At 42.6% G+C, this 15045-nt stretch overlaps 1 protein-coding gene across 1 annotated transcript in view; it reads left to right on the forward strand.

The window, feature by feature from the left end:
* The window catches only part of ephb2b (eph receptor B2b), a 131100-nt gene that overhangs the window by 36462 nt on the left and 79593 nt on the right, over positions 1 to 15045 (forward strand). Inside the window, 1 exon segment of the mRNA XM_029430725.1 lies at positions 7155 to 7234. Within this exon segment, the coding sequence (XP_029286585.1) occupies positions 7155 to 7234 (80 nt within the window).

A 15045-nucleotide genomic window follows, 5' to 3' on the forward strand; every position in this document is an offset into this window, starting at 1 on the left:
GTAGGAGGATATAGTTCAGCAAGATATCAAATAGAGAGTGTATCCTTTTATCAGCCACACTAGGATAGGGCGTAAAAAAACACACATACTTACACTTCGACCTGGGATCTGTCAGTCTCCACTTTATTCATCTCCAAAGTGATTCTTCTTGCATCGTATCTCTCACACATTTCTCAGTCGGTGTCACCCACTGCCTCAACTAACCCACAATTTGCCACAGCTGCCAATCAAAACTGTTGGCATGGGGATAGCGGCTCCCTTGACTACCACAGACATCATCTCATGTAGGACAAAAAAGGAAGGGAAATGGGTCCCTCCGCTCCCTCGGTTCCAGTTGAGTATATTTGGAGCTGGAGGGAACATCTTGTCTTTTGGGCTATTACAAGCGTATTATGGTCCTAATGCTCCTACAGGGCCTGTCGCTCTGTTATTACCTTACAGCCTTATCAAGGACCAGGGAGAGTGTGAGGAACACACGAAGAAGAGAAGAATACAGTAGAGAGAGAGAACACAATCCCTCATGTCAACCAGGCGACCACACATCCGTGAAATAAAGGATTCCATCATGTTCTTGCATGAGCTGTGTACATTTTTTAATCATCCACTCTTAACTAATGGCTTGTAGGCACGGCGTTGGAGGCCTGCGATGATTACTTCCTTCAAGTCAATTAGTAATGGTATCTGAAAAGCTGTCATTTGCACATCCCTGTGTGACTCTGCTGCAGGTACCGCACTCGTAGATGAACACCACAGCGCTCGTACGGCACTTAAAATGATTGGATGGGAGGATGAGTGTCACTCTCGCGGCCTCTTGTTGAAATCACACGCATGTTCTCTTCGGCTGCTGCTTATAAAAATGTGGGACCAACTTTTTACAGAATTTTCCACTGCAGAATTTAAAATGTACTGATCTGTTAAACAGGTCTCGGTGGGTTGTCGGGGATTTGGGAAATATGGAAAGTGTACGTATAAATCCTCCAGCCTGTGTTATACGCCAGGTTTCTTTCACACAGCTTACGATTGGCCAGGTGACTGTTCCCACTCGCAATTTATTGCTTGCATTGATGTCTCTCTACCGTGAAATATGGTGTCACTCAGAACTAACTACATTTTAATGGTGAAACTAAACTAATGATACACCTACAGGTGCTGCTAATGGCAAAAACACATCTCCATTGTATGGAAAAGAAACGCTATACTTTCAGATGATTGGCAGGACAATAGGCTGTTGTAATCACAGGTGAGATAAGGCAGTGACAGACAAATTATTTGCAGCCTTTCAATAAGGAGAGGATTGTTGAAAAGGGTTTTTAGCAGATCCCTCAGATTACACAAAAACGGTGATCTCTGGAACACAACCCCTCCCCCTTCCAACAATCCAGAACAATATGTTTTTATATTTAGTTCATCCTGGGTATAAAATATAGATGCTTATTCTTTTTCCATGTCGTTTCCCTTGCTTTACCTTGAGTTTAAGGTCGACACTGTATTTCATCATCAGAAGAATAAAAGCGTTCCCTGAGATACCGATTTAAAGGCAGTAACAGTCCAATTGGACAACCTGACAGATTCTCAGTCATATGTCAAGTAGTAGTTTTTGCTTTCGTACATTTGTTTTTGGCTGTTGCCCCCTTGGCCTCGGTGACAAGTTAAGTTACACTGACTGATAACACAGCTCGACTGTGTAGGGATTACTGTCATACATCCTGCTGGAAGCCCCTGGGACCGCCATGCTGTATCACTCTGTCAACGGTTTGTGCTCTGAGAGTGCTCTACTTTCTGTGTTTGTGTGTGTGGTACTGTATTTCACACTGCACCCTCCTCTGCCAAAAACAACTACCCAGCTTCCTCCCTCATCGTTCCTGGCCTTGAAACATACCACTCTGCAGCCTTGATGAGGTGGGGCTGAACTTTGAGCCCTGCATCATCGCTTCCAGGAACACCTACATCACCATCGTCCCGACTCCAAACCTGCCTTTTCAGGACCCAACAATAAACTCCACGCCACATAAATCTCCCTGACAGAGTGATGTCTCACCAATGACACACCGGGTAGATATCCACGGCTGCTTCTTTGACTCTTGAAAAATATAAAATAAAGGCTTGTCCTGGGGTTTTGGCCGATGCCACATGGTCCACAAAGCCCCTGTTTCATTGTAAAAGGGGGGATTAAAAATTCATTTAACACACAGGGATATGCTGTTATGTGACAGTGGTGGGAGCTCAACTGTACCTTAATGGGCCCAGCTTGTGCTGACAGATAAGTTGAGCTGAGTTTCTCTGGGCCAGGGGCTCCATCCACTTCTCCCCTCTAAATGAAACAGACTATTATTCTTTCCAACAGGCCATACAGTAGCTCTGTCCATCATTAAAGCTATGAATCATGTCTCTGCACTTGCACCGGCTCCCTCAGGGGTATATCATTGCCTTGCCTCTTAATCTGGGCAGATTTCCGTGCCGGGTCCACTATATAGGGTTCTGTTTTTAGCACAATGAACAGCTTGCTTATGTTACTCTGCGACTGCACTGCAGACCACAATCTTCCCACATTTTGCCGTCAAATAACATGGTTTCAGGTGTTTAGTGAAATGCAAGTAAATGCACAAGCGCCCTTCAGCAGTGGTTAAACTGAGCTTCACCCAGCATGGCTTTTATGTGTTTAGCTGCTTTTTAGCCCTGTTAGCTGACATTATCACTGTCATGGAAAGCACCATATGCGGTTTATGTCAATGTTAAATTGAATGTTCAGGGATTTGTTCCACAGAGAGCGGAGGTTACAGTTCCGCTGGAGAGAAAGATAAAAAAGAAGTCATGTCTCCAAGCTGCGTCACGCTGTTTTGGAGGTCAAACGCTTCTTCAAAACACCCTCATTAAACTCCGTAAGCACTAAATATAGGCTAGTTTGTTAGTGTGTAAACTCTCTTTGATTCTGGTTTGAACTGCCATGTCAAAGTCATTTATTTGCAGGGTTTTTTCCTCAATAGTGATGCAATACGTTGTAAAGCTATTTGTCGAATCATGCCGAGAAAAAGAGAGCCAGGGAGAAATGTCCCAAGTCAGCCATTATCCAACATGATTACATTCACACAAGCAGATTCCGGCACGTATGCTCTTGTGATCGAGCGTGTTTGGACATCTGCACTCCCCGTGCATCCCCTGCCTGGAGAAAACTTGTACGAGTTGGAAGGTGTAGTTTAGTCATAGATTAATCCTGGCAGTAGCGAACGTTTCCCTTCATCACTCAGACTGCAGAAATCGTATTATCTCATATTATAAATCTTAAGTTGAAATCTATTTGCTCTAAGTAATTGGCAATCCATTTGTCATACCGCGATTTCCATAGCCTTTGACAAAGCATGAATGGTCACCACCTTGTGCAGAGGAAGTGCGTATGAATGCATTTTAAACACGGAGGAGTGATGCAGCACACACGCATGCAGCACACAACATGTTCAGAGTTGCTTTTATTGATTAATTCATCAACACAATGTCCTGTAGAAAAGCTTCGCCCTCAAGTCTTTGTATCTGCCTGCGTAAAATGTTTATTTTCTCTCTCACTGCTGTTGTTTGAGCTGAAATGTCTGTTGCTTTCTTTAGAAAGCCGAGATGCTGCGCTGACCCCTCTTAGAAAAGAAGAGTGTTGTTGTAGTACCACGGCCCCCCCCCCCCCCCCCGCCTGTCACTTCAGACAGCCTCTCACTGGAGAGCTCTCTCTCAGATCAGCACTAAACTCTCTCCATAGTCTCAGGAAGTGTTGGAGGAAGCACTCTGCCTAGTAGGCTTTTCTTAGACTCCTCGGTCTCATTGCATATTCATAGCCCTTCCACAGTTGAGGGTATCAAGTTTATAAAAAAGAAAGAAAAGAAAAGAGTCCCAAGCTTTAATTATTTACTGTGATATTGTGAACACTCTGTAATTTTAGAAATTATATTAAGGCTTGCACATTAATTTTTCATATTCAAAAATATGTCTTTGTTGGTGTAGACAGTGAATAATTGCCGCCGCCGCCGCCTTTGACCGCCACCTTGGAGGCCGCTTTCCCCACAAGCTCAAACAGTTAAAACACTTTTATGCATCGCTCTCCATTGCCACACAAAATAATGCAGACACCTAACTGCTGCAAGTGGGACATTAAGAGGCTGTGGTCGTGTCTCTGGTGTTGTGCACATCCATTACACTACAAACAGTCGCAGACGTTACACTTTATATTAAGCACGAGCAAACTGCATGCAGCAGAATTCTCTTTAATAGATTATGGAGAAAAAGTAAGAGTCATCGTTTTCAGTTTTGTATTGGTTTTAAGCAGTTTTTTTTACAAATGACTGGATTTAGTTTGGAATCAGCAGATTGGATACGACATGGTTGTGCTTCTGAATCACCATAGCTGCAGTAACAAGTGTGTCCTGTTAGAATACTTTGAAAGTAAACAAAGAAATGGGGTAAAAATGTTAATTAGTTGCTGATTATAAGTTTTTTAATATTGCGTTTTCTTTGCAATATAAAAATCTTTATTATTGTTAAATTAACACTGAAAATAGCGAGTCCTTGAAATAAAGTGACAACATGTGCTTTTATAAAAAAGAAATATATAAAGGCTTATAGTTTGTCAGAGAATGCCTATTCATAAATCCTCCAAATCCCAAAACAACTTACAGGCCAAGTGCTTAATCAATTTCACATGCAGCAAGTCGAGCTTCAGGTGCTCGTGAAGTTTTCGTAAAAGCTGGTCAAAGAAAAGAAAACATTTTCTGGGCACTCTCAGGCAGAGCGAGGAGAAAAGTTACCGTGGTGTAATGGTTTAAAATACCATCTGGTTCCAACCTCACAGGGCGGAAACAATGTACTACAGATTAATTACATCTGGTGCTCAATTTACAATGTGCTGTCTAACGTACACAGTGCAGTGTGTAGTGCTGATTGTGACCAACACGCTAACACAGTAGATGTTCCCAGCAGGACAGTAGTACGCTCAGACTTCCGTCTCAGATCACATCACAGTCGGTCCCACGAGTGACAGAATTCAAATGCTGTGCCCACAAAACAAAAATAAGTGATTCCTGCGGTTGGATTCAGGCGAGAACCTCTGCGCCCTGTCCTCCCGCTGATTAATAGCCGACGTGTCTTGCTGAGCAGCCGTGCTTCGCCGCGGCTGGGGGTTCAGACTGTGAACGAGGCGCTGGCTGACAGTGGTGAGCTATGTGCTGCTCTGCTCCACGGGAGGTAATGAATCGGTGTGGCTGCCAGGACTGAAGTGTAGACAGCAGGGGGAAGAAAAGTGATCAGTCTTTGAGGGTGAGGCACTTGTCCGGCATGTGGGCCACTGATAGCAGGAGAGATAGAGCCGAGACAGAGGGGAAGGAAGAGAGAAGGGAAAGAGGCGAGGCTGTGAAGGGAGTAAAGAAAGGGAGAGAGGCGTGGATGAGAAGATGAAAGCAGGTAGAGGGAATACGAAGAAAGAGAAAGAGAAGTAAGGGTGTCACCCAGTTCCACTCCCTGTTCCCCCACAACACTCCTTAAACCGCCACAGAGGGGGTTCATTATTCTCACTTTACTCTTCCACTAATTATCGTTATCATTATGGGAGATAATTACCATTTCACCGCCTAACAGCCATGTAGGCTGCTCGGCTGTGAGTCACACACAAGGTTATCAATAGCTGCTCAATTGCAGCCTCATCTGCCTAATTATACGATTTGGGCTTTGTGATAACTGAAAAGGATGTGGATTCTAGTATTATGCTTTGTGAGTACTGGTGAGACGCGGAAAGTCAGCATAAGGCCCTGAAATAAACCCTTGCGTGCGGAGCCTGTTAATTAAATGCTGTGGCTTTCGCTGGAATATAAATCAGAGGAAATCCAGGGTTTGCGAAACAACTGGAAGTCTCTAAAATATCCTGCGAGCTGGTTCAAAGCCGCGTACGCAGGGAGCGTGAAACACAATCCTGTGAGACCTAACTTCAGATCCTCCATCTTTGATTTTCCTCATTCATTTCCTGTAATCCATTTCTCAAACAGTGTTTTACATGTTATCTGGTTTCAGGGGCTCTATCCCACACTATTAGCACCAATTCAAGCGCTTCATACCACGATATTAATGAAGAGCCCGCAGCAGCACGCCATTGTTCACCAAACCTGTCTTACAGTCGCTGGCTGTGACTTATGCTGAGCTTAGTAGCCGTGTTTGTCGAGGGGGTTTCTAAATCCCTCTGTGGCATTTTTGGAGTTGCAGCTGACGCCTCGAACCTGATGAATGCTGTCTCCATCTGCTGCAGCTCAACACTGGAGCACAAGACTGACACAGGCCTAATCAGCAGGAGAAATTCATTAGACCTGCCCTCTGTTAGAGAGAAGCAGAGCTCGGATGAAGTCAGGAGGGGAAAAGAGGGCACGAGGGCGCGGCACAGAGGGGTTGGAAGAAGGTGATAGTTTGAATGGTTCAGTAAGTGTGTGACAGACATTTGGGTCCGAATGGTGGAATGTGTGCCACAGAGGACCTCATGACAGACAGGAGGCACATTCTCTTTGACCCCAATTACCAGAGGTGTTTCTTTCCACCGGCTAATCCGTGGCGTATAGGGTGGCCCCTCCCCTGCACCGTGGAGATTTGTTCTCCCTGCAAGTCATATGGGTGATGGCATAGTTCTGCTGACCAGGATGTGACTGATCTCTTATGAAACTACTAGCAATCTATCTGTTCCTTAACACACGAGTTGTATCAATGTGGGTCTTTGTAATTATGTTTTTTTTTATCAATAGGGCAATATAATGTCCATTAACGTTTTGTCTATCCAACAGTAAAAAACTCAATTTGTTTTAATTTAATTGATATAAAACAGCAAAAAAAAGCTGCAAATTCTGTCATTGGAGAAGCTTGAACCAACATTTCTTTGCTTAATAAATAACTTAAAAGATAATCAATTATTAAAATTGTTGTTCTGGTTTAATAATCATTTAATGGTTTGAATTCTCCTCTCTAGTTCACTGTATAGATACATATCTGTACTCAAAGTGCACAACATGTGTTCATTTGAATCTGACATTTTATAGATCAAACTTATATTCTGCCTCTCAACATATTTGTTGTTTCCATTCGACCGCAGGAACTTTTAATTTATGGGAGATCATCTGACCGTCTCTGCTTTCTTCTTTCCACAGAGACACTTATGGACTCCACTACAGCCACGGCGGAGCTCGGCTGGACGGTCTACCCCGTGTCCGGGTCGAGTGACAATAGCGTAAGTGACAAACTCTGCTTCTGATGAACGAAGATTTATTTTAATTACTTAAGTAACAATATAATTGCAAGTCATTTTTATTGTGACAAAGACGAGGTGTGTGGCGGCCCTGTCTTTTGTTGGTGCGGCTAATTTGCTCAGTGCCCCATGCTAACTTTATTTCAGTTGGTAGCCAGTGTTTTTCTTTCTCACTCTAAGGTTAAAGATCAATTAGTGAGACGGCCCGGTCCCCAGAGGGAGTTCAATCATTCCCCCCCCCCCCCCCAAAAAAAAAAAAAAAAAAACTGCAAAGTTAGACGTCAACTAAACATGAGCAGATTTCTGAAGAAGAAAACTTTTTGTTTGGCGTAGAATTGAAAAATACTTCTTGGATACAACCGTAGCTCCACAAAGACTCGTTTGAATATTAACCAGCCCCCCATCTCATGAGTAATCCAGGTTTAGTGCATTTTAACCTCATCCGAACTTTCTGCTTCACTACAAACACAGTAAGAATAAGGAATCATAAAGTTGAAGTTAAATACGTGTGTTCACATGCCAGCCTAGAAGCTATGTGTTATATGGACCCTGTTGGTGTTTGATGCACAGTATTTCCACTTGCTTTGCCAGGGCATAGCCACATGCAAGCCAGGCCCACTTAAAGTCAGCCAAAACCGGAGTCTCCTTCACTTCTTCCCCCACCACAAGATTTAGACTTCTTAGACGGAGTCCAAAAGAGAGACAAATGTTGTAGACTTATTTGCTGGTGCGTTTCAAAAGAACCACTGCCGTTTTTATTCAATTATTTATGCTTCTGTGGTTTGTATTAAAGATGGTTTGAGTTAAACTTTATCATGCTGCGTCTTTTTGCACTAAAAAGAAGCAAAGCTTAGCAGCGTACAGAGCTGGCCTCCAACAGTTCCATGATATAACTTCAAAGTTGTTCAGCAATAATTTGAAATAACTTCATCTCTCCCAACCTGAGGGCATGTTGTCTACTCTCTGCTAATTCCTACAATCAATACCAAGGCAAAAAAGACGCCTGCTTTCCTTTTCTCTTGCCAGCTTCTGGATCTAATTTACAGAGAGAAAGAGCTTACGCACAAATACCAACTCCAGAGACAGTTTACATCACTTCTTCCTTTCATCTTTGCAAACTGTTGGATTGGCTCAGACCATTTCATAATCACATTTAATACTAAGTAGAAACTTCAGACTCAAAAAACAGAATACGCGCAAGAAATCCAAGACGTTCTCTTGCAAACTATGTTACGCCGTTAAAATCCCCCAATCTGGTCAAAACGAGGTGAAATGAAGGTCTAAAAATCTAACTTTTTCCAAGAATAATCTTTGTTCCATGTGGTGTACCGCCCTAGCTTCTCTTCCAAATCAAATATCCTCACATTTAGTTTGACCGAGAGGTTTATCTGTGAGCACTTTATAATTTTCTGCTTTGACTTCAGATAATTCCATATGCTCCTCTCTGAAAACCTCAATATGAAGTTATAACACACCCCTCTCTCGGAGTGCAATGAAATGCAAACAAGTCCCTAAGCCCCTGGATTTAGTCAGGTATAGGTTTGGTCTTATCAGCGTGGGCACTGGAGTTTTATGATGATATGGCTTTAGCTTGTCAAAAAGCACAGTCCATTGGAAAGTGAAGAGTGAGAGCGATGAAGATAGCTTGTCCCTTATGTCCCGGGGCAACAGGTGTGGAAACAGAGCACGCTCTCCCTCTCAGTATAACAGCAAGAGGTGCTTTACAGAAGCTATTGTCTTACACACATATATGCATGGCTTCATGGGCTTAGCCGGTGGATCAGTAACATCCAGCAGAGCGCCGCAGCACCGGCAGTTGGCTTTCACTACTCTGTACAGCTTTATGAAATATATCCTAACTTGACATGTGATACTTTGAGACAGAATGGACATGCAATCAAGTAACAGTGTGATATTAAGTCAGAAATGCTTTGGCAGTTGGTGTTAGTCCACTTTTTATTCTTTTATTTCACAGCATATTTGAATATCGCCTATCAAATTATTATTATTCTAAGAAATCTCTTCAAGCGCAGCTGTAAAAATCAACTGCCCACAGTAGTTTCTTTTTTTTAGAAGTAATTTGTGTAAAACAATAATACAGTACAGCTTGTGTAAATCAAGTTTATAACCCTCTCTGCGTACAGCGAGGCAGTTCTTCCTTCTAATTATGTAAAACGACAGCCAGACTTATGTTGTCCCTGAGCCAGACACGCAAGACATCTTCATTATTCTTGATAGTAAAGCTGAAAACACTGACAACCAATGTAATATTTACCCAAACAGAATATCATCCCGGGGCAGTTTAGGGAAGTTTACTGACTGAATATTTTGAGATTCTGGCAATAAAACACATGCCTTCCTCCACCCACACAGGGAAACCGGTGCAGTCGGTATAGGCGACGATCGCGATGACGTGTGTCTCTGTGAGGACTTAACCCCGTGTGCACGATAAGGATATAACAAAAGCTTTCTGAAGCTAAAAAGTAGTTTAAGAGGAAAAAACAGACACATTTGTGCAGTTCCTTTAACATCTGTCCATGTAAAGTTACTCAGAGAAGTCGACCCATCGACAGCCTTCTTTGTGACATGAAGCTAATGTCTAGCCGGCTAGCAGAGCAGGGTTAAGTGGTCAATGTTTTCTTCTTCAAGTGGAGCTGAGAGACCCGTGAACATCAGGTCAGACCTCCTGACCCGCTCACTCACTCACTTTGCTGAAGTACTGACAACAGCAGCCATTTAGAAAGAGACTTATGGCTGCAGGGAGCACACAGAGCTACTGTGGAGGGAGAACTGAGGTCTCCTGCACACGCAGAGAACATAATAAGGTGGCGTGTGTGTGTGTGTGGGTTAGATTATCATTATGGATATGTGATAATGTGCTGTACCAGGATATATCTTGTGTCACTTGGGGACACAACACACAGCAGAGTTTTGCAGGAAGGCGAAACGCTTTTGAAACAAATCATTTCCTCGTGCTTGGTTGAAGATGCAGCAGATTGTGTTTGAATTCCTTTGGAATAAGATTGAGGTTGTTTACATGTGATGCTGGGCACGTGTGGCAGACCGACATGGCATCATTTCCTTCTCTTTCTTTTACAAGTAATTAGTTAAACATGTTTCATTGTATTGCTGGGATTTAAAGTGACCACACATTTGTGACTGTGATTCACAATTAAAGTCTGTGACATTATATTTTTAGGAATTATGCAAAGAAACACGCAAACATAATCCACATGTAACGTCGCGGAACAGGGGGTAAAAGATGGAACTGTTCTTCTAGTTTCACATGTTGTGCATTAGTAGTGGACAGTGGTAATTGGAGCAGACAGTTCTACTTAAGTCTGTGTGTGTGTGTGTGTGTGTGTGTGTGTGTGTGTGTGTGTGTGTGTGTGTGTGAGTCTCTCCTCTGTATGAAGCCAGGTCTCCTGCAGGATTTGGCTCCCATGGCCTCTCGTAGTAATTGAATGCAGGGAGTGGGTGTCATTTGTCCTGTGTCCCTCTGGGGAAGGCACTCTTGCTCTGACAGATTTCCCACAACTGCAAATGGGGCGACTGTGCCCCGGGAGTTTTCCACTGGCGCTCTGTCCCTGCTTTTGTGTGAATAATTTATTTACTTTTGTCAGTGATAGAGTGGCGATATGTGATTTGGTTCTGGATCGTGAAGCTAGTTCAGGTTAATTCAAACACTGTAATGACAAGATGTGATAAATACTCATGTTCTGTCAAAACAATGAAATCTTGACGTGTTCACTGTTTGACTGATGTGTCGCTCCGTTCGGACCAGTTGTGGGTTGTATAAGAGGCTAACACTGGGTCATATGGAGAAAATCAAATACCATTGTAGGGTTGACCATTGGTGCTTTCACAAAAATATTTACACCATGACATTTTTGATAAACATCAGTAATGTGGATATAAAGACCAGTAATAGAACATCTATAACAGTCTGGTAAGTTCATACAAACTGACATCACTTCACTGTAATGCAACCAGGAAAAGAAAACACTTCTGCCATATTAGGATATCCAACATTTAAGATATCTAGTCTCATATCAAGATATCCATATCATATGTGCATATCGTCCTAGAACAGGCTGTTTCCCACTCTTGAGCAGCTCTACCTATAAGACTTGTGCATTTATGCAGGTTGTGTTTTATGCTGTTTATCATAAAGTAACCTTCTTCTGATTAATAAACAAAAGGGTCGTAATAGAAAATAAATGCTTTGAAATAACCTCATAAATTAGAGTTGAACTTCTTCCTTAGTCCAATACATGTACATATCTTTGAATGACTGTAACACATATCAACAACTCTTCCACTTGCACTTGTCAAACAGATCCATTTATTAAAATGTTGACAGGTTGTTGAAGACGAGTGTCGTTGTGGTCAACTGTTTGCAGCCAGCACACTTGTTGACCGTCTACAGGAAATTGGGAATTCTGACAGCTTGATTGTGTTGCTTGCGGTATGACTGCACGGAGGGAGCGTTGTAACCCCAACAGAGTAATATACTGTAAGGGATGACATATGAAATATACACATACACATATCCGTTTGCTGAGTCTTGGCTGCGTCTTGCCTGACTGTCAGTACAAGTGGATACGCCGATCGCAACGTTTCTTCGTCTGTTTTCGGCGAGGACGTTGTTTGAGTTCTGTGTTGTTTTTATTCAGACTTAACAATTGGACGTTTTTTTCTGTTGTGTCAATGTAGATGTTGTTAATCGCCTTGAGGCTCTAACTGTAATTAAGGCCTATAAACAAATGCCTGACTTAAGTGTTCTCGAGCACTGAACCCTTCTGTGCTCGCTTACTGTAAACCAATCTGGACGGAAATGTCTGTTATATGGACAAGATGTAAACGCGAAATAGGAAAGTGCACAGTCGCTGCCGTATAATGTGTGCTTACACAGGAGTTTGGTAATTAGCTGGAGGAGGACTACACTTATTTCATTGTCTGGGTGAATGAGGCGAAAAGCTGTCTTTGGTAAATGGTCTTAGGTGTGGAGGTGTGGAGGTCTATAATTCAGTCAGCTGGACGGTTTGTTCCGCTTGGCTTTTACAGATAAAGCAGAAACCTACTGTCATGGAGACGTATGGATTGCGGGTCAGCTGAACTTTTCTCTCTTTCCTAGAGTGGCAGAGGAGATATTGATTCTGAACCTCATTCTCAGTGAGCGTCACTGAACTGCAGCACCTCATATAACTCCAGAGGAAGCAGCTGACATAGTCTCTACTCGCCCTGCTGTAGTCCGACCACCACCATCTATATTCACTTTACACAGGTTTTCTGTGCGGGGCCTTTGTCTCTCAGTATAATAGAAAATACTGGTTAGTTGGACAGAAGGCTGGTGTGAGGAAGTAGTTTAATTAACAAAGAAAAGATGGCCTGACAACAGTTGAAACAGTTGGAAATCAGTTAAATTGGCAAGACAATAAAGGTGCAGGAATTTGTTTTGGAGAACCAGAGCAGCTGCACGTTGCTTCATTATCTAGATCGTACACGCTTTATCAAAACAGCAGGTGTGCTCTCTTATCGGGGCAGCGTTCTCTTCTTTAAAAACTCATTTTGTTCAATGAGGTAATGATCGCCTCGGCCAAGTGAATACATGTCATGTTTTGCTAATAAAACATAACCACTAAAGATCCGATGACAGCGCAATTTCTTTATTTGCAGCACACATATCACATGCAGGTGCGTTCCTCGTGTTTGTTTTAATGTCCTTGGAAATAATGAAGAGGTAACGCCCAGCAGGTTGAACCAAACACATTGTTAGCCAACACTATTCAACACAGGATTATTGGACCCCAATGAGAGCAATTAAAACATAAAGCAGCGTCTTTTTGTTTGGAGCGTGTTGTGTTTTATGGTCAGAGTGTGCGTCTGTGTTTCTCAGAGGAAGTAAACACATCCAGCGTAGCATGAAAAGAAAACCTTGCTTGTTATTTACTCTGAAGTCTTACAGTCTTACAGTCTTACAATATTTGCTATTGCCTTTGGTTATTAAGAAACTGCCTTTGATCATCCAGCCCATGAACATGTATTTATTATAGTGTTATAGTAAAGCACTATTCAATGCACTCAACCCTATGGCTGTTGATTAGCACACTCAGAGAACAAGAAACACAACATTCTGCCAAATGTAACAGGATCTCAGGAGTTTTTGTTTCCATTATCTTTCGAGGGCAGCTCATCCCCTCTAACTAATCCATCTTGACATCCACCACCAGGGTTACCTCCACCTTCTATACTTAAAGCACATGACCACCCTTTTTACAGCACGCTCAGTAAAGAGCCAGGGCAAAGAGCTGTGAAAATGAAGACGTTTCTTCTAATTTCACACTCTGCACTTGATCGTTAGGCTCTTATTATGCCCCATTTGCTTCCCTCCACTGGCTGTGATGAAAGCGGGGCAAAGAGGCCATGACAGGACAAAAAGGGGCCCTCCATCAAAACACATTTTGTTTGGGGTCTTTTTTAGCCTGGATCAACCCATCCCCCCCACATCACCGCCAACACTTTACCCCGCAGTTTCCCCTGTCTGCATCCGTCATTAGCAGCAGCCCCCACCTGTCTCCTCATTCATTTTTATCAAACTGCGATTGTCCAACGCTCTGTGCTCAGTAGAAGTGGACTGTCTGCTTTTGTTTAATTGGCCCACAGCTCCCCCACTGCTCCTCAACAAGTGGGAAGGTCAATGGCTGCTCATGACCTGGGATGATGATGTCTGCCAGTACGGGCCAAAAGACAGATGTATCCTTAAACCACACCAGCGAGAACCTGCAGCTTGTACAATCATGCAGTTAGTTATTCATGTGATTTTAAAGCTACTTGACACTTAATCTGACCACACTGCACTCTGATTTAACAGAATAAACTCTCTTTTTAGATTACAAACTAAATGTGTCAAGTTCTATTAATTGTCACAGAAAAATCACTTTTGTGCTTGTGCACATGTTTATTCACAACTAGAACAAAAAAAAGTAGTTTTTTGCAAACTTCAAATTTGCTCATTAAGAAGAAATGCTTTTAAAAGTAAGAAACAAATTTAAAAAAGTTCTTATTAAAGTGCTTTTTTTTTGTTAAGCTGCATTCTGTTTTCTGTTTACTCTCATTATTATTGTTATGTTTGGCTGCACTTCAGTCTTTTCTGTTTTGGTTGGCTCTTTTGATAGTTTGGATTTGAGTTTTGGTCAAGCCAAGCATCACACTAGCGGTGATTAATCAGGACATGGGAATTAAGAACCAAAGCTGTTCTAATTAGTCAGAAAGTGTTTGATAGAACGCCGGTTTGCAACAAGAGGGGTGACTTTCTTCTCACTCGTCAAAATCTGTCAAAATCCTCACTAAGTGGGCTCTAATTTGAGGAATTATATCAGCTGTGAAGTGAAGAGTGAAGAGGGGAGGTAGAGAAGCAGTAGAGGGTGCAGCTGATGGCTCATGGGGGTTGAGAACAGGGCTTTTCCTTGGCTGACATGTCGGGGTCAAGGTCATGACCTGCTTTGTGGTTAAAGCGCATGGTGTTTAAAGCTAGTTTGATCCATGGCCAAGGGGCAAGAAAACCACAGATGCTGCATCTGGAGTCCGTACAGTCAGAGCTAGAACTCAAATTGGTGTGTAATATGTGGACTTTGAAGTTGAATAGCATGCTCAGAAAATCTGGAGGGACATTTTCCCCTTGATTGTTCCTTATATGATTACCTGTGTAATACGATTATGTCAGTTTAGTGTGACATTGATATTGGAAAAGTCATGTCATGTTTCCTCAGTGCTCCACTTCAGGAAAGGAG

Source organism: Cottoperca gobio, chromosome 5 (assembly GCF_900634415.1).
Source record: "Cottoperca gobio chromosome 5, fCotGob3.1, whole genome shotgun sequence".
Lineage (NCBI taxonomy): Eukaryota > Metazoa > Chordata > Actinopteri > Perciformes > Bovichtidae > Cottoperca > Cottoperca gobio.